Source organism: Oncorhynchus masou, chromosome 33 (genome assembly GCF_036934945.1).
Source record: "Oncorhynchus masou masou isolate Uvic2021 chromosome 33, UVic_Omas_1.1, whole genome shotgun sequence".
Lineage (NCBI taxonomy): Eukaryota > Metazoa > Chordata > Actinopteri > Salmoniformes > Salmonidae > Oncorhynchus > Oncorhynchus masou.
The window spans coordinates 40007324-40028265 of record NC_088244.1 but is presented as its reverse complement, the minus strand read 5'-3'; the positions used below and the strand labels follow the sequence as shown (position 1 = coordinate 40028265).

At 41.0% G+C, this 20942-nt stretch overlaps 1 protein-coding gene across 2 annotated transcripts; it reads left to right on the top strand.

Moving 5' to 3' along the window:
* larp4aa (La ribonucleoprotein 4Aa) lies at nucleotides 1–20942 on the top strand. 2 transcript variants are annotated; one of them, XM_064957676.1, is made up of 17 exons: nucleotides 1–1130; nucleotides 5081–5195; nucleotides 5926–6093; nucleotides 6322–6409; nucleotides 6681–6817; nucleotides 8228–8331; nucleotides 8625–8735; nucleotides 8862–8915; nucleotides 9082–9288; nucleotides 10452–10555; nucleotides 11064–11105; nucleotides 14129–14335; nucleotides 15215–15266; nucleotides 15481–15639; nucleotides 15841–16013; nucleotides 17469–17688; nucleotides 17870–20942. In XM_064957676.1, exons 1-17 carry the CDS (start codon nucleotides 1014–1016, stop codon nucleotides 18293–18295), a joined length of 2484 nt encoding a protein of 827 aa, XP_064813748.1. In that variant the 5' UTR covers nucleotides 1–1013; the 3' UTR covers nucleotides 18296–20942. The 2 variants fall into 2 exon arrangements, with proteins under 2 accessions (XP_064813748.1, XP_064813749.1); XM_064957677.1 differs by lacking the exon at nucleotides 11064–11105 and having other exon boundaries at nucleotides 3–1130.

Genomic DNA, 20942 nt, shown 5'->3' with positions numbered 1-20942 from the left:
GTTAATATGCATTGCGTGCATGTACTTCTATCTTGTGCTCGTGCCATTCGGTCATTAGCAAACTTGTGTAGGCCAACACAAGCATGCATACTAACAGTAGTCAGAAGGTATTTTACATGGTTTTGCACAAGTGCCAGGTGATAGACATTTCAACTTCAGTTCAAGCACCCTAAAAAGACAGGTAAACAATATTTTCCTCTGGATATTTGGTCTCAAAATTCACCCAACTATAAGACCAACACACTAGACTAATTATTAGAACCAGATGCGCTAGATTACCGTTGGGGCGAACGTGTAACGTTAGCTCTCCATGGCCAATGTTGGAGCCCTGGTTAAGAAACGCTATTCTTAGCAAATAATTATCAAAAACTGCACCCCAGTTGCATTGGTAAGTAATTGCCCTTCTTGGATCAAACGTACGAAATTATTGTACAATAAAGGGACAGCTTTTTTTTTTTTATTTTTTTTTTAAGACATCCCTGTCTGACCAAGCTGTTTGTTTTTAAGTTTGTCAACCGGAAACGGAAAGTACCACGAAAGTTCCTAAGGTCATTTCTAACTCGCAATGTGAGTTGGGACGGTGGCGGACTTCACTAATGTCTGCTTCTGCCTGCTCTTAGAAAGGTGCGTGCAGGGTGCGTGTCCCTAGTGTCCGCTTCGGTTGCCCGGGTAAGAATTCGCCTTTGACGCATGTAAAAATGTGTGGGAAGAAACAGTAGTGACAAAGGTGGTAAAAGTAGGTTCATGATCTGGCATAGTTTTCGTCTGTAGTATATTGTCGTGCGAGTTTGGTTCATACACGTTGATTCAACCCGGCTAGCTAGCTAAGTAGGATAGCTTACTTGCTAACCCTGCCTATTTAGTTAGCTTTAGGTGTTGGCAAAAAAATTCTAGCACGAGATAAGCAGACTGATTGTAGACAGTAAAACCAGTATTTTGAGAGACTAGGGGTGGCAAGCAGACCGGGGGGTTGGGAGGAAAACGACGGGGGAGACGTGAGCCAGGAGCGGCCGATGAGTTCGGACCAGGGCGGAGAGCCGCGGCTGCTGCAGGAGGAGGGTGATCCGGGACCGAAGACCTGTGTGGTGGACGACACACCACTTGGGATCGGGGGAGGGTCAGGCGGCATGGTGAGTAGCGGCCTCTACTCTTCCCAACTAGCTAAGCTAACGTCGCCTAGCCTACACACAACACACCATCCCCATCTCCTCCTAAGTCCCATTCCTACCACCATGATTTGTTGCCTGCCACTGCCTTTCCAAATAGGGTCATCATGCCTCAGTCATAGGCTCTTGAGGCCGATAATATTACCTACATTTGCAATGATTTCTGCTAACTACCAATCCGATTCATATCGATAACTTAGTTGAGATTATTTATAGTTAACGTTAGCTCGGTATGTTGCCATATGTTTGGCTGAATTATTTATTTGCTGTCGTTCAATAGCCCACACATTTGGTTTGCTAGGGTAAATCACCGTTGCAAACAATATTTTCCATTATCTTATTTTGCCAACAGAATAATCTTGAGTAACTCAGCTAACGTTAGCTGGCTCACTATCTAGCCAAGGGTTATCTGAAGCTTAGTTCAGCAATCTACTTTGGCAGCCATTTAATTTGCTAACCTAACTAGCAGTAGTAGCCTAGCTAGCTAATTCGGGAGTTTACAGTTGTCACTGCATATTGATTACTAGGTAATGCTCTTTAGTAGACTATCGATTGGAGACGGCGGGCAGGCGCACCGATGCTGTCAAACTATGCAGCCAAACCAGCAAGCAAATTCGCCGAATCAACGTTACCTAGCTAGCTAACATGCGTTGCAAATACCCGGCCTATGCAGCACAGTCGGTGTCAGATGACTATATAGAAACTGGGGCTACAGTAACGAGATACAACCAGGCAGCAAGCTAGCATTGCAAGTATGTTGCTACAGATTAATTCGAGTTGCCTTGCTAGACAAAGGGACTGTCAGACGTATTGTGCACCGTGTAAGGTGTGCTGGATTAATATATCAAATTATTTTAAAACGACAATGTATACTGAGATGTGACAGCTGCTCTTGCCAGGAGTAACAGTTAGGCACGTTGGATCATTTCGTAGCAGGTGGTGACTCGGTACGACCCCTCAGTGGTAACGTTATGTGGCAGATTTTACTTATTTTATCTAAAGCTAGCTCTGTGGACTCAAAGGTGAAACAATATGACGACCAATATCAAATGCTTCATATGTATGTAACAATGTTTAAGTACGTGGCTGGCATTGGCATTCATTAGCTAACTATTTACTGATTTATGCTGTAGTTTATGTCAAGCTATGGGCCGTAGTATATATCTGTTTTCACAGTATTGTTTTTATTTGTGGCATTGTTGCTTTAATGACACATGTAACTGACAAACTAAATTGGACATATTTTGTCTGTCATATCCAGTCAATGTAAATGACAGCTCTTGGGCGCATGTAGCCTAGCAGTTAAGAGCATTGGGCCAGTAACCAAGCCGACAAGGTGAAAAATCCTTCGGTGTGCCTTTGAGCAAGGCACTTAACCATAATTGCTTCTGTTAGTCCTCTGGATAAGTAAGTCTGCAGAATTACTAAAATGTAGCGCTAGCTACACCTTTTTGGATTAGTGCCAAGCCTCTAAAGCCCATCCACACCCGCTTTTAAAATGGTGTCATGTAACTGGGGATTGGGGATCCTCCCTCGACCGGACGAGATGCTCCTGTGAAGAATACTAATTTCCGAATTCCTATATTACATTTTAGAACGTGGGGCGGGGGCGAGAGAAAGTGGCACGTGCCTCAAGTATCCTCAGGAATGGTTAAGGGCTCGGTAGCAGCAGCAACAAAATATCATTGTGTATCGCTTGTGTTTGAGATTGACGGTGTTGCCTACCAACAGCGATTATGGGTTTGGGTTGGCGGTCAAGTGTACGGAAGAGAGCGCGCTCTCTGCTGATACATGTCATGTGGGTCCATCTGCTAAGGATATAGGTGGAGTTGAATGAGAACCGCATGTTGATTTTTCGAAAACAATCGACTTTATGGATAGTCTTTAATTTTCAAAAAATATTTTCAATAACTACTGTGAAGTACTCAAGTTCTGCTTCTCACTGTTGTTCGCAATATAAGATCCTTGGCGTTTTAAACGTTTATCCACAAAGTACAACACCATTGTTAATCTCGAGGTAAGCATCTTTATTTGATACAATGTAGGCAACACAACACACAAAATGGCTAACGTTACTAGTGGATGGGGACAGCGCGCCAGGCTTGCTTTGGCTTTCTTGGTCATAGTGGTTTATCGATCAATGGTTGTTCTGAAAATAAAATGTAAAAATCGACCACGAATTCAATTTGGTTCCCAATAGTTTAGTTAATTACTTGTTTATGAATCTTTCTGGTTTCGGTTTTGTGTGGATGTTGTGCTCATATGGAAACAAATTTAATACATCCTCGAGGCGTTTGATATATTTGTATCAAGATTGATGTAATATATTTTTTGTTAAATATTTCTCCTGAATACGTTTAACATTTCTCAGATTTACATTAGGGGATTATCCAATGCTATTACAGGGTAATTACAGTTCATGTTCACATTACATGGTATTTACATGAACACTTAACTTCTGCATTGGACCTTTATCTCAATATCAAATAATTTCTGTACCTTGCTGTGAATATTTTAAATTAAAATGGTCAAATGGAAACAAATGGCTTCTTAGCAGTGTCATTTTTCTAGTGGTGGAAAAGTACCCAATTGTCATACTTGAGTAACAGTAAAAATACCTTAATAGAAAATGACTCAAGTTAAAGTGAGTCAAGTGAGTATAAGTAATAATAATTAAAAAAAATGGTTTTAAATATACTCAAGTATCAAAATAAAATACAATTGCTACAACTGCTAAAATATATTTAGTATCAAACGGAAACGTATAAATCATTTCAAATTCCTTATATTAAGCAAACCAGGCGGCACCATTTTCATGTTTTTTATTTATTTACGTAGAACAGCACACGTACACGCAGCTCCAACACACATACATATTTACAAAGTATTTGTGTTTAGTGAGTCAGACAGATCAGAGGCAGTAGGGATGACCAGGGATATCGTCTAGATAAGTGCGTGAATTTGACAATTGTCTTGTCCTGCTAGCCATTCAAAATGTAACAAGTTCTTTTGGGTGTCATGGAAAATGTATGGCGTGTAAAGTATATTTTCTTTAGGAATGTAGTGAAGTAAAAGTTGGCAATATAAGTAGTGAAGTACAGATATCCCCAAAAACTACTAAAGTACTTTACACCACTGCATTTTTCAAGCAATACATTTGCTCGGACTGTGAGTGTGGAGGGGAAACTGAAAACAATATGTTATTGAGAGAGGTTTGGGGACTATCTTAATGGTGGATAAACTAATTTACAGCAGGCCAAAATTCATTCACCACCACAACAGGCTCACATTTCAAGTGGCCTTTTCAGTGTGAAGATAGATATATCCATCTCTAAATCACAGGAAAATGAAGTGCACAGGGCAGTTTTAAAGATTCAAAAATAAACTGGGAGAAAAATGTGGAGCACTGCTCCGGGACTGAGTCTGGGAAACCCTTACCAAAAACAAGTCTACCTAGTGTTAAGAAGCTCAGACAAGTATATTTCTTTTGTCTTTTGAGTGGTTGTGTGCACAATCAAAATACAAATGTTATGCTGAGTATAATCCCTTGTTTTAGGATGGGCAAGAAAATTGCAATGTATTTGACATGGCAAGAAATAAAGACAGTGGCCAGTATGACGGCACCAATTTTAGTGAACTATTTGCAAATAATTTACAGAAATTCATAGAGCAGATCAGCCTAGTGACAATACATCAGGACGCGTTACTGCAACGCATTTCGACTTGAGTGTTCCTCAGGCAGCATGAAAAACGGAGACAATAGAAGTATGTCAGGATTGGGATTAATTCCATTTTGATTGTCTGTTTAGAAAGTAAACTGACGTTGCATAAAAAAATCCAAATGTTATTGTTTTTCAACCCTGAAGTGTATGATACTGTACTTTTAAGTGCATTTCCTCTCCCCCTGTTCCAAGGTCACCTCCAAGGGCGCCGGTCTGAACCCCAATGCCAAGGTGTGGCAGGTGTCTGTGGCCCCCGCTGAGGTCCCTCCTGACGGAGCACAGTGGCCCCCGGCTGATGTCACTGAGGGTGAGAAACGACACTTAACAACATATTATAATGTATGCCGTTGAGCAGACTTTTTTAGCCAATGCACCTTAGAGTGAAGTGAGTGCATACATGTTTTTGGTTTCATACATATCTAGCACCATACCCAACAGTGTACGGTTTACAACCGGGGGAGGACACAGACTCGGAATAACCTGGATGGGAGAGAGGGTACATCGGGTGTCATTTATAATCATTGATTGGCTATGTATAATATATTTCATAACACATTTCCAGATGCTCAAAGTGCATTTACATTGTAAGGAAAGCTCATCTTATCCACCACATCAATGAAATAACCCTTGTCTCTGATGGGCTATTATGGCTGACAATAGAAGGAATATACCACAACCTATGCTGTACTATACATGACATCAATGCCACATATACTGAAATCTGTAGGCCTATTGTTATTGAGAACTCTCTTTATAAAACTGTGGGGCCAAGAGGGTGCAGTGGCACAACAGCAACAGACATAGCCAGTCACAATATCCAAATTAGTTTACAAAATCTATATGTTACAATTTATCACAAAGTTAAGAGTTTTAACAATAAATGATGACCCCTGTTGCACTGTTTCTATTTAAGTGCAGACATTTCGGCAGTGGAATTTCGAATAGGCTACTAATAGGTTCTTACAATTATCACACATCCTATTAACTGAAGAATTGAACAATAAATGGCACCGTGATGTACCCTCTCTCCCATCCAGGTTATTCCGAGTCTGTGTCCTCCCCCGGTTGTAAACCGTACACTGTTGGTTTCACTATCCTGGAGGATAGCAGCTCCTCGGTAGCATCCACAGCTGAGATCACTGTGAACGGCATGGATCCCCCAGACCTGGGCTTCACCCCCACTGAGACCACTACCGGCACATCAGGTATGTAGCACAATTAACTAAACTACACTACTCATAATGCACCATATACAATAACGATGGTTAAGATTAGTCAATCATAGCCACAAAGCTGCATGTTTCTCACTGACAAATTATAACACTTTTACATATGCATTATTGCTGCAGACCTCTTCCGGATGTCTTTTCGGACCTCATGGAGTTTTCTGACCTACCTTAGTACATGCTAATGAAACACATGTTGGTTTTCAGGGGAGACAAAGCTGACAGAGGAAAGACCCCTCTCATCAGAGAACCTGAGAGACTCCCTCAAGAAAGAGCTGGAGTTCTGCTTCTCAAGGTTAGTACACATGTTCTAGGTTAGGTCTTCTTCCTCTAGGTGAGTGTAATTGTTCCCATGTTTGTAACTGGGAGATAGTACCTGAACTTGTCCAATAAAAAAACATTTGTTTTGTAGTTGCAAATATTTTGCTACACTATGCCTTACTGAATGACCCGTAGTCTGATGGGGCTTTGTCTATTAGATTATATAGTAAGTTAATTATTTAGGATAAATGTGAATTTTTGATAGCCAAGTATGTTTTATGATAATAACCTCATTTGATGTCTAGGGAGAACCTGTCCAAGGACCTGTACCTGATGTCCCAGATGGACAGTGACCAGTTTGTCCCCATATGGACCATTGCCAGCATGGAGAGCATCAAGGCCCTCACTACTGACATGGAGCTCATTCTAGACATACTCCGATGTAAGGAACTATACCGTTGTTTTATTTGTCATTTTTGCTACTTTTGTGGAACTATGTACCCTGGTCCCAAATCTGTTTGTGTTTTCTTGCCAACTCCTATGGTCAATGTGGGACGGCACAAACAGCTCTGTGACCAGTCTAGGAACAAGTGGACTTGTGATTGAATGGTATTGATTATTATTTTACATTTTTTTAAATGTTACGCACCAATGGCAATACTTTTTGGACAATGGAGTGGTATAACCCATACAATTATAGTTACTGTATGTTCAGTACCAGAAGTTTGCACACCAACTCATTCCAGGGTTTTTATTTATTTTTACTGTTTTCTATATTGTAGAATAATAGTGAAGACATCAACTGTGAATTTGCACATATAGAATCATGTAGTAACCAAAAAAGTGTTAAACAAGTCAAAATATATTTTTAGATTCCTCAAAGTAGCCACCCTTTGCCTTGATGACATCTTTGCACACTCTTGTGGAATGCTTTCCCAACAGTCTTGAAGGAGCTCCCACAAATGCTGAGCTCTTGTTTGGCTTGTTTTCCTTCACTCTGCAGTCTAACTCATCCCAAACCATTTCAATTGGGTTGAGGTCAGGTGATTGTAGAGGCCAGGTCATCTGATGCAGCACTCCATCACTCTCCTTCTTGGTCAAATAGGCCTTTCACAGCCAGGAGGTGTGTTGGGTCATTGTCCTGTTGAAAAATAAATCATAGTCCCACTTAGCGCAAACCAGATGGGATTGCATTTCACTGCAGAATGCTGTGGTAGCCATGCTGGTTAAGTGTGCCTTGAATTCAAAATAAATCACTGACAGTGTCACCAGCAAAGCACTCACACACATCACACCTCCTCCATGGTTCACTGTGGGAACCACACATGCGGAGAGCATCCGTTCACCTACTCTGCATCTCACAAAGACATGGCGGTTTGACCATGAAGGCCTGATTCACACAGTCTCCTCTGAACAGTTGATGTTGAGATGTGTCTGTTGAACTCTATTTGGGCTGCAATTTTTTGAGGCTGGGAACTTTAATGAACTTATCCTCTGCGGCAGAGGTAACTCTGGGTCTTCCTTTCCTTTGGTGGTCCTCATGAGGGTCAGTTAATTTAATTGAAATGCATTCCAGGTGACTACTAAGCTGATTGAGAGAATGCCAAGAGTGTGTCATCAAGGCAAAGGGTGGCTACTTGGGAGAATCTCAAACATAAAATATTTTAATTTAACACTTGTTTTGGTTACTTCATGAGTCCATGTGTGTACATAGTGTTGCTGTCTTCTACAATGTAGATAACAGTCAAAAATAAAGTAAAATCCTGGAATCAGTAGGCATCCAAACTTTTGACTGGTAATGTAGATGGATAGTGATGTAATTTGTGACCCGGATGTGTGTTCTTGTTCTCAGCCTCTCCAATGGTACAAGTGGATGAGAAAGGAGAGAAAGTGCGTCCTAATCACAAACGCTGCATCATCATCCTGAGGGAGGTTCCTGAGACAACACCTGTAGAGGTCAGACGACCGTGTTAAAACCAATATATTACCATGTTACTGCCGTGGTTACATTACTCTTACAACTAAAATACAATTTAACCCCCCCCCCCCAACGCGCGCGCGCACACACACACACACACACACACACTTTATAACCAATATGCAATCATGTTACAACTATTTGTAGCCAGTGTTATTGTAAATGACAAGGTGAATTGCTAGTAGTACTCCTAAGTAAAAATGCTGGCACATTTGCTATATTTGAGCAACAACTCGCATACTATTATTTTTATTTTTTTTGTTCCCCTCAGGAAGTGGAGTCTCTCTTTAAAAATGACAACTGTCCAAAAGTGATTAGTGTGGAGTTTGCGCACAACAACAACTGGTACATCACATTCCAATCTGACACTGATGCTCAACAGGTAAGCTGGATCCGATTGGCGTATAAAGTAGTATTCAGGCTTCTAATTGGTATAAGCATTTATCAGTCCCAGTTTTGTTGAGAAACCTATGGAATTTCTGCATGTCTGTTGTCTTTTTCTGTTCAGGCACACAGATATCTAAGAGAAGAGGTGAAAACATTTCAGGGAAAACCTATCATGGTGAGTTACATAACACAATCAATCACTTGTAATTTAAGACTCACTTCCCTTTATTAATCTCTCTTCCTTTCACAATCATATTGTGAAGCCAAAGACACATTTTCACATTTTGGTTCATTTTACAAGTAAAAAAAAAAAAAATTGATTTGATTTTTCTAACTTCCAGGCGAGGATAAAAGCCATCAACACGTTCTTTGCTAAGAATGGCTACCGTAGCATGGACAGCAGCATGTACGCTGCCCAGACCCAGTCCCAGTACAACCCTAACCTGTACATGCAGCACGTGTACAGCCCTCAGCAGCAGTACCCTCTCTACGGCATCGTACCACAGACCTGGACACCCTCTCCTACACCCTACTTTGAGACTCCTCTGGTGAACATCAACACTCAATATACTATCTTTATGGTGTTAATTGTGGTATAAATGTATAATATTCAAATTATTTGGGAAGTTTCAGCAGACTATAAACTTTATCCTCGTAAATTGTGTCAACTAATTTCATTCGGGTAGTCTTATTGAGAAAATCCTACAGGAGAGAAGATATGTCTTCCTATTAACCTTTCTAGGGCTAGCGGAACCCCTCGACAACATTCCGCTGAAAAGCCAGTGTGCGGAATTCAAAAATACTTTTTAGAAATATGTAACCTTCACACATTAACAAGTCTAATACAGCAAATTTAAGATTAACAAGATGTTTATCTACCCATCGTGTCCGATTCAAAAAATGCTTTACAGCATAAGCACAGCATATGATTATGTTTGGTCATAGCCAAGTTGAAAAAAAAAAACATTTTTCCAGACAAGGAGTCACAAAAAGCAGAAATATTGATGAAATGAATCACTAACCTTTGATCTTCATCAGATGACACTCATAGAACGTCATGTTACACAATACATGTATGTTTTGTAAGATAATGTGCATATTTATATCCAAAAATCTCAGTTTACATTGGCACCTTACGTGCAGTAATGTTTTGATTCCAAAACATCTGGTGATTTTGCAGAAATACTCATAATAAACATTGATAAAAGATACAAGTGTTATTCACAGAATTAATGATTAGACTTCTCCTTAATGCGACCGCTGTGTCAGATTTCAAAAACTGTACAGAAAAAGCATCATCTGAGAACGGCGCTCAGAACCCAAAACGGCCAGAGGAATATCCGCCATTTTGGAGTCAACAAAGTTAGAAACAACACCATAAATATTCACTTATCTTTGATCTTCATCAGAAGGCACTCCCAGGAATCCCAGTTCGACAATAAATGCTGCCCTCTATCCCAAAAAGGTTAATGAAATTGAGAATAACAAAATATTATTGATATTTCTTGTTCAACAGTGACCTGTATACATGTGATTTGTAAGGTGGAAACTTGTGTAATGACTAACTCTCCTGCACTACACTGCGACTGACCATGTGCTTCCAATCCCGCTGTGTGTGTGTCTCCGGGTTGGGCTGATCATACAAAAAGGAAAAATTCAGTTTAAGAATATTGACAATGAAGTATTCTTCCTCCTTTTCCCACATCTCCAGGCACCATTTCCCAACAGTGGCTTTGTGAATGGATTCAGTTCTACTGGACACTACAAAACTGGCAACAACTCCCTTAATATGACTCGGCCCTATAACCGAAACCGGTACGTTGATCTTGTTTTCTCTCTGAAGTGCCGTGAGTGGTTTCAAGTTGCCTTTCTGTGGGTGAAAATTCTTTAAACCTGTACATGCCAGTTTGTGGATAAACAATAGTAAAATTGGTAAATACGCCATTTTTTTCCTTCTTCGTAGAATAAGGCTACAGCCGCACAGAAATTGTCTGGAAATAATGGCTTGAACCAGTGGTTTTTCAATTTGAGATTATCCATTTAAAAATGCACAATAGTCTCGCCTTTTTACTAATGCAGCTTGTTGGGAAAATGGTTTACTTGGATTGAACCTTTGACTGACAAAATCAGGATATTGATGAATGCAAATACGAAGTATTTCTTGCACATGCGTCTCTGTGGCCGTAGCCTAATGGCATATATCCTTACATAAAACCACAGATTTGGCATTTCCATATTAATAGTGTATGAGTCTTATTGAATGAACCAGTCCAGGGTACGGTTTTGAATTCACCACCTGTTCTCTTACTGTCTGTCCCTGCAGTGTACCCCTCTATTCAAGAAAGAATGTAATAAATGCCTTCAGGTACAGCCATTCTACTGTATAACAGCTTCATCGCTTCCCCATCTCTTGCAATAGCACTGACAGCTTTGTGAGTTCATAGCTGTTTTTAACAGTTTAGGTACTACTACACTGTTGGAGCTAGGAACACAAGCATTTCGCTACACCCGCAATAACGTCTGCTAAATATGCTACGTCATTTTTGATTGAACAGTTGAGCATTATCCCATGTCTTACTATACTAGTCTACAGCCAAATGACTAAATATATAACTAGTCTTAGCTCTGACAGCCAGTACATAACAGTTCAGTTAATACTTTTAACAATGACATATAGGATTTGTTAAGTCATTTGACAGCTTCTGTTTGCAAGATGTTTAGAAGAGTTAATAATTGGTGTGAAAGAAAAGATGGCATAATAGAAAATTACTCAAGTTAAAGTGAGACACCTAGTAAAATAGTACTTGAGTAAAAGTCTTAAGTATTTGGTTTTAAATATACTTGTGTCAAAAGAAAATGGCATTGCAAAAATGTACCTCACCTGTTGCGACGAGCAATCCCGTATCCGGGAGCGTAATTATAGCTATTAACTATTCATGAAAATCGCAAATGAAATGAAATAAATATATTGGCTCACAAGCTTAGCCTTTGGTTAACAACACTGTCATCTCAGATTTTCAAAAAATGCTTTTCAACCATAGCTACACAAGCATTTGTAAGAGTATTGATAGCTAGCATAGCATTAAGCCTAGCATTCAGCAGGCAACATTTTCACAAAAACAAGAAAAGCATTCAAATAAAATCATTTACCTTTGAAGAACTTCGGATGTTTTCAATGAGACTCTCAGTTAGATAGCAAATGTTCAGTTTTTCCAAAAAGATTATTTGTGGAGGAGAAATCGCTCCGTTTTGTTCATCACGTTTGGCTAAGAAAACCCCCGAAAATTCAGTCATTACAACGCCAAACCTTTTTCCAAATTAACTCCATAATATCGACAAACATGGCAAACGTTGTTTAGAATCAATACTCAAGGTGTTTTTCACATCTATCGATGATCATTCGTGTCAGTTGACTTTCTCTTCTGAACCAAATGGAAACGTGCATGCAGCTGGAGATTACGCAATAATTTCGACGGAGGACACCAGGTGGACACCTGGTAAATGTAGTCTCTTATGGTCAATCTTCCAGTGATATGCCTACAAATACGTCACAATGCTGCAGACACCTTGGGGAAACGACAGAAAGTGTAGGCTCATTCCTGGCGCAATCACAGCCATATAAGGAGAGATTGGAACACAGCGCCCTCAAAATCTGGGCCATTTCCTGTTTGAAATTTCATCTTGGTTTTGCCTGTAGCATTAGTTCTGGGGCACTCAGACAATATCTTTGCATTTTTGGAAACGTCAGAGTGTTTTCTTTCCAAAGCTGTCAATTATATGCATAGTCGAGCATCTTTTCGTGACAAAATATCTTGTTTAAAACGGGAATGTTTTTCATCCAAAAATGAAATACTGCCCCCAGAGTTTCAAGATTAAGTATCAAAAGTAAAGGTATAAACCATTTCAAATTCCTTATATTAAGCAAACCAGATGGCAAAATGTATTTATTTATGGATAGCCAGGGGCACACTCCAATACTCCAACAATTTACTGTTGTGTTCAGTAATGTGGTGTCGTAGCTCACTTGAGTATTGAACACTGTTTAAGAATGTATCCGGCACGTTGTATGTGAACGGAGCTGTGAGGATTGGATGAGTGAGTTTTGTGAGTTAACATTTTGATTTGAAGTAAAGAAGTTCAGTTTAATTGCACAGCAAGCCGGTGTGCATTTGTAATATTTACAAATGAAGCGTTTGTTTAGTGATTCCTCCAGATCAGAGGCAGCATGGATGTTCTCTTGATAAGTGTGTGAATTGGACCATTTTTCCTGTAAGAATGTAATGATTGCTTTTGTATATGAATGAAAAAGCACATTGTCTTTAGGTATGTAGTGAAGTGAAAGTTGGCAAAAATATAAATCGGTAGTTTATTGGGATATCTGTACTTTACTAAGTAGTACTTTAAAATATTTTTTTACTTGACACCACTGGTTAATAGTTGTATAGGCTATAGCTCAGATAACAGTTCTAACAATGACTTGGCTCCTATCCACAGTGATCTAGCGAGCTCTCCATTTTGTCATTTAACCGTTTCTCTCATCCTTACTAACCATCCATTTTATTTATTCATCTCTTAGTTTCATTATAAATGTTTCCGTAGTACAGCTGTACTTTGCTAATGTAGTCATGCTACCAAATGTCCTTTACTAAGAGGTGAGGGAAATTCCTGTTACCTAATCTGTTTCATATGATGACTGTATTAAATAAGACGGCTAGCTACTGTAATGTGGAATAGAGATTTGGTCAGCCAAAAATGATTGACTGATAACTTTTCCTTTGCAAACTGCCATTTCAACCTGAATAAGAAATAACCTTATTTTAGCTGGCGAATTGGTACGAATTCCCACGTTAACTTTGCAGTGTATTTTTTTAAATTGAGAAATGCGTCCACCATTAACAAATGCATGTATTTCTTAAGATCAGTAGTGGGCAGACGTAATGATTGGCTTATTCTTTTGTACTCTTGTGTCATGTATAACCCTGACACTGGTTGGACCTGATGACACATTGATGTGCATAGAGGGAAACCAGTCTTTGGAGGGAATGGGTCTCTGTTTCTCCTCCTGTGCTCACCCCTAACCACTCCTCTCCCGCCGAAACCCTGAATCTCCGCACCTGTCCCGACAACTTCAAAGATTGATATCTGAAGTTCTTTTAAGCATGGGCTTGAAAAAACAAATGCATGAATTGAAAGGGTGGTGCGGTGTTAGTAATACTCTTGCAAAGTTAATTTCAGCCGACATTTGTCTTCTAGTTTTCTTCGCACATCAGTTGCATGTTGGCGTATATATCATCAAATGTAGGCCTAGCTGCTGCATGCTATTTGTATCCCCACCACGTCCCAGTTGTGCCAAGATTAGCCTCTGTAACCCTGGGTCGTATTTATTAGGGCACACGTGAAGCCCCAGGTGGGGAGACCAGGCGAAGTGGCTCCTGTTCTCCTGGAGAGCTTGACTGGCATGAGGAGTCCCCAGCCCCCCACCACTGGCCCTGGACCTCTGCAGACCCAGACACCTCCAGACCTGACCTCAGCCTTCCCCCTCATCTCCACCTCCTCGGACCTCAACGATGACGGCAGCATGGCTGGACGCGGAAGGTGAGCCTGATACTTAAGAACTTTTTTTTTATTCATAAAGGTCTCTCGGGGGGCCTCCCGATTTGGCGCAGCAGTTTAAGGCACTGCATCGCAACACTTGAGGCGTCACTACAGACGCATGTTCGATCCCAGGCTGGGTCACAGCCGGCCGTGACTGGAACACACATTTGGCCCAGCATCGTCTGGGTTATGTAAGGGTATGGCCGGCCGGGATTTCCTTGTTCCATCTCGATCTAGCAACTCCTTGTGGCGGGCCAGACGCTTGCAAGCTGACTTTGGTTGCCAGCTGGACGGTGTTTCCTCCGACACTTTGGTGCTTCTGGGTTAAGCAAGCAGTGTGTCAAGAAGCAGTGCAGCTTGGCAGGGTCGTGTTTCGGAGGACGCGTGGCTTTCGACCTTCACCTCTTCTGAGTCCATAGGGGACCTGCAGTGACGGGACAGGACTGTAAATACCAATTTGGATATCACAAAAAAGGGGTGAAAGTTACATATTTTTTTTTATCTCGATCCAGTATTATGACAGAACACAGTGAGGTCCTCAGGGATGGTATTATCCTCCTAATGGAACAATGACATTCTGTTTTTGAAGTGGTGAATTCTTCCAGGTCATCTCATCAGACCTAGTGATGACAACTTGATGCGCATGAGGGGAAAGCAGGCTGTGGAGTGTGACTGGCTTTGGGTCTTTTCCCTTCTCTCCTCCTCATCCTCTACCTACGCTCCCCCTCTCCCCTAAGCTATGATCCTCCACACCTGTCCCGATGAGCGCTAAGATTATGAGATCTGAAGGTCTGATGGAGAATGTTAAGTCAGTTAACAGAACACTTGTGTACTAGTTTCTGAACCACTTTTAAAAACCTTTTCTGTCCTCGATTGCAGAAGGACTACATACAGAGGCACAAGAAGGAGGAGAGAGGATGAGCGGATTACGGTACTGTTGCAAGACGAATGACAGTTACTATATGTATTTAGTTGGCTTTTGCATAATAGATTTAATCTGGACCAAACCGGTTTTCAACGCAACTATCTTGCCTTTTTTTTCTGGTTTGCATGTCTTTTTGTTTGTTTAAGCTTATTTTGTTATTATGTACATTTTGAGTTTGTATGGTGCAAAATGTAAATGTTCTCTTTGTTTTCCCCCCCAGAGGCCCATACCCCTGGCTGAGGTAAAGGAGCCGGTCCCTAAGTTTGACCTGGCCGCTACTAACTTCCCCCCGCTGCCGGGCTGTGTAGCCAGTACACAGGGAGAGCCCCTACTGGAGAACAGGATGTCAGACGTGGTGCGAGGACTGAACAGAGACAAGGTTAAGACAGGATCCCTATGGTTAACTACCACACTCCTATCACTTCATTTTGGGCAGAATCCTAACTTGAGATGCATATGATCAACTCAGACTTTTGCGTAAACCACAAACTGGAGTTTTACATGCAGATCTCAAGTTAGTTTTGGGTGTTGTTTTTTTTGCTCATATGCTGACTTCAGTCTTTCCTTACTCTCTCTACAGACGCCGGAACAAGCAAACAAGGAATCCAGCAAGGAAGTGGGTGCCGGACCAGTCCCAGCCCCGACCCCAGCCCCAGGACATGAGGAGGCAGTGTGTGTCTCTAATCTTGCTCAGCTTGCAGCCAAACCTGCTGTACTCCCCCACGGAACCCCCATCCATGTACCTGCCCCCAGGTAAGGGAAAATAGGCTGAAGTCTGTACATGTTTTTTCAGAGGGTTAGAGTGTAATATCACTCTTTGTGTATAGAGACTTAACTTCTTGCGGATCAGTGGAATGCTAGTGTCCCATTCGACAACTTCCGGTGAAATTGCAGAGCGCCAAATTTAAATTACTATAAATATTAAACTTTCATGAAATCACAAGTGCAATACATCAAAATAAAGCTTAATTTGTTGTTAATCCAGCTACCGTGTCAGATTTCAAAAAGGCTTTACTGCGAAAGCAAACCATGCGATTATCTGAGGGCAGCGCCCAGCACACACATGCGTAGCAAACCATTTTCAACAAGGGATTTGCGACACGAAAATCAGAAATGGTGATATAATATATGCCTTACCTTTGAAGATCTTCTTCTGTTGGCACTCCAAAAGGTCCCAGATACATCACAAATGGTATTGTTTGATAATGTCCTTTATATCCATAAAAACTCAGTTTAGCTGGCACTCTTTAGTCAATAATCCACTCGGTTTCCCTCCTTCAAAATGCATACAAAATTAATCGCAAAGGTTACCAAAGAATTTATCCAAACAAGTCAATCAACATTTATAATCAAACCTTAGGTACCCTAATACTCAAATAAACGTTAAAATTTAAGACGGAGAATCATTGTCTTTACTGGAGAAAAATACCAAAGAACACGCTCTCATTCATGCACTTGGAAACACTACAGCCAAAATGGGAGCCATCTAGAAAAAATACAATTTCTGTCAAACTTTTCCTGAACCCAGACTGAAACTCTTTCTAAAGGCTTGACATCTAGTGGAAGCCCTAGGAACTGCAATCGGGCACGATTTCGCCGTACTATAAAAGTGCCAGCCATTGAAATCATTGGTAGGATAATTTTTTGGGGGGGTGATATGCCCTCTGGTTTCACCTGCCGTTTCAGTTATGTTATACTCAGACATTATTTTAACAGTTTTAGAAACTTTTCTTTTCTATCCAAATCTACCAATTTATATGCATATCCTAGCTTCTGGGCCTGAGTAGCAGACAGTTTAATTTGGGCACGCTTTTCATCCGGATGTCAAAATACTGCCCCCTAATCCAAAAGAAGTTAGTCTGGATAAGAGCGTCTGCTAAATAAAATATAAACAGAGTGCTTTACATTAGTGAGTGCATACATTTTTGTATGTTAGCTGGAAATTCTGCTCCTCCAATCTTTAAACGAAATTGCTAGATCACTGGCTAGCATCAAGTCAATGAGCTGTAAAGCTAATGTCAGATTAATTCTAGAGACTTGCCTTGTTAATTAGTGATCTGCCAATAAAGTTGTGCTGAATTGACTAGAATCGTCAATAAATAGAGCTCAAAGAAGCATACAAAGGTCTGCCTCAGTTATAATGGCATTTAAACTAACTTTGGGTCAAATGGGGCTTTCCTTTCCTTCCTGCTTTTTGTTCTTCTGTAGTGTACCCCATCAGGAGAAGAAGTGGGAGAAGGTGGAGAGGGTAGCAGAGGCCCCAGCCCCCAAAGTAACCCCACCCACACCTGCTCCCTGTGCAGCCAACCCACCCGGAGTCCCCTCCACACAGCCAGCTATGCCTGGCCCCAAGCCTCAACCCAACACAGTGTCCTCCACTCCGGCTACACCCAGCACCCCAGCCACCACCGCTACCCCTGCATCAGTGGTGAGGCACCAAAGATAATCCTGTACCTCTAATCTAGCCATTTAGAGATGATTGCTTTGTTTTACATTGGGATTGCTTCTTAATTTTATGAAACGTATTTGGTTTCCATTCTCTACCTGAACTCTTAGATCTACATCTGCTCCTCTGGACTCATTGTTCCTTTTTTCTGGCTCTTGTTCAGGAGCCCCGTAAGCTTAGCTATGCCGAGGTGTGCCAGCGAGCCCCCCCTCCGGCCCCCCCAGCCTCAGCCTCCCCTTCCACGCTAGCCCAGCCTCTGCGTGAGCTGCGCGTCAATAAGGTAGAGGAGCCAAGCTCCAGCTCTACCACCAGCTCGGGCGACCGCCCAAGGGGAGACCGGCTGGACAAAGCCCAGGATAGGGATGGTGGCTGGGAGTGCAAGGAGGCCCGTCCCCGTGATCATCGAGACCGGGACTCCAGGGATGGAGGCTACTACCGCAGCAATGGGCCCTCCAGACAGGGAGGCTACGGGGGCCTCAAGTTCCGTGAACAGAGACGGGGCCCCCAACCAGCCTGCCGCAGCTCCCCCCAAGGAGGCCCCCGACACACCGGCAAAGAGCAGAACATCCCCCCGGTATCGCCAAAGTAAAACTTCCGGTATGAATAACGAAAACAAACAAAAAAGTATGAAATATATACGTGGATATAAATATATAAAAAATGAAATGCATATAAAAGCAACAATCTTAATGGTAGCCGCCTCCTGTCTGCCTCCTGGAGCATTGTCCCAAAGAAAGGAAAAAAAGCTTTGTGAAATGACAATGAAATGAAAATGGAAGCCTGGGGACATCCAGGAGAAAGTAGGGTAAAAAAGAAACTGCGTAAGAAGTGTGAACTTTCACAGTGATTTTTAAAAAGGAAAAAGATCTCAATTAGGCCTCGTAAACAAATGTATTCACAGAATTTAAAATCAGTGATTTTAAAATCAATGTGCTTTCTTTGGAGGCCGTTTCATTTTCTTCTCTAACTGAGGAGAGGTGGGACATTTGGGCTCTGTATTAAGGCCCTCTACCATTTTTGATTTTAAAGAATAGATGTTGGTCAACAAGAAACATATGCACTAAAGAAAAGAACATACATGCATACATGTCGTGTACACATACAAAGATATCACTAACAACGCAGTGACGACGAGACATGTTATTATTATTTTTTTCTTCTGGGCGTAGGTTTGGCAAGGATGAATGACTGTAGATAAGCTGGGTTGATTAATTAAGATGTCTGTTAATGCATTGACTGCTGCTAAGCAAACAGATTGGGACAGAGTGCTTCAGTTCAGTGTGCTGTTGCACTGATTCTCATGGAATGAACAAGCAACTCATTGTGATTCTAACATTCTAGAATCGGAATCGATGACCTGAAATTAGGCCGTTAGAGATGATCCTCTGTTATTTCATTGAAAATAAAATATATAATTTGAGGCTTGGTAATTATTGTCTCAACTATGTTATCTGTATAAAGGTCAACAAAATTATCGGTAACAATCAAGCTACAGTTTTATGTCGGTGGTTTTTGCCCAGAGCTGGAAGGCTCTTGTTTGCGGAAGGAAGGGTGAATTATTATTATATATTTTTTAAAGCTGAAATCCACTCTGGGTAGGAGCAGCGCAATGCGCGGTCCGACTCGCAGATCGCAGTCTCCTGGTCCAATGCTGTTTATTTGAAGTTGTTTAATCTGTTTTTATCTTTATTTCCTGATTTGTCTGGATTTCCCGTCTTCTAACGGATTCAGATCATACATACTGATAATCAGTCAGGCTCTCTGTTTACAACTTACTATTCACAATGGGATTGTAGTTTAGTTAGGCTATTTTTATGGAAACCTAGGGAATAGATATGTTGTAGCCTGGGTGCCAGTCTGTTTTGGCTCTCTTGCCCTAACTCCTTATGTAATTGTCATGTTTGGCTTAACAATGACAGCAATGGTGTTGGCAAGGGCACGAACAGATCTGAGACCAGGCTAAGGTCGATGCAGTCAAACCTGACTGCCTGTGCTTAGGTTGAAGAGTTGACCGGAATGGTCTTGGCAAAATCTTGTTTTCTCCACATCAATGCAGGATATTCAGGTTTAGCAACACATTCTGTGTATTGTAAATATAAATAAATGATGGTATAGCAATATCATTCAGAAGTAGGCTGAATGCTGTTAGCTGAGAGTGATTTAGCTAGCTTATATAATAGATTTGGCAGCGAAGTAAAGGGGTTAAACGATATCAGACCATTTCTATGTGCTATGTGCCAGCTGCCTACGATCCTAGTTGACTTGGTAGAGTAAAAGCTTTGGAAGCGTCCCAAGTGGCATCCTATTACCTATAAAGTGTACTAATTTTGACCAGGGCCCTGGTCAAATGTTGTGCATTATATAGGTAATAGGGTGCCATTTGGTACGCACAGAGTTGAATAGTTGGCTAGGTAATGTAGTCCTTTGGGGAAACTTTGTCCCAGTTAAACTGAACATTAGACCTGTAGAGGTGTAGTTGCCTATGCTATATCACATTATTAACCCTTCACTTGAGTTGTGTGTGGGAGAATGTATTTGTTCTAGTGCTGAACTTCCAGAGAAGGGGAGGCTGGCATTTGTCAGACTGGTATCTGTCCACCACTGCAGATGTTGTGCTTTTTAGGGTGAGTTTGCTGTTTTCCAATTTGATTAAAACGAAGACCGAAATTTTACTTGGGTATTTGCAGTTTGGACTTACTGGACGTTATTTGCTTTTTACATTTTATTTATTTTAATTGTACTGTGCAACGCTTTTTCCAATCTTGGTAGGCTGGTTTCCCCAAAGTTGTGTGTGAACTCGCATTGGCAAAGAATCACGCATTTGACATATTGTTTGAAATTTCAACTGAGAGAAATACTTGATGCATTGACTTGGGGTTTAGTAATGTAGTTCTAAATGATTTAAACAATCACGAGGCTTTTTTTTTTTTTTCAATTTCATAAGTTTTGAGCAGCTAGTGATCTAGTGTAATGAAATAAATGCACTTGTTTAAAAAAAAAAATACAAATAAATCTTACTGTTTAAGTAATGTGAAATCATTTTAGAAGCATATGGTAATGACATTGAGGGAGACAGGCTTGTGGAAATCTGCAGGAATAGCTTTTTTCTCATGCTTGGCATTTTTATTTTTTTGGTTTGAGGTGGCAACGAAATATGGCAATGGATCAATTAAGTGTTTGAGACACAATTCTCAAACTGTATGAAATGTCACAAAAAATAAATTATTTTGATTTGG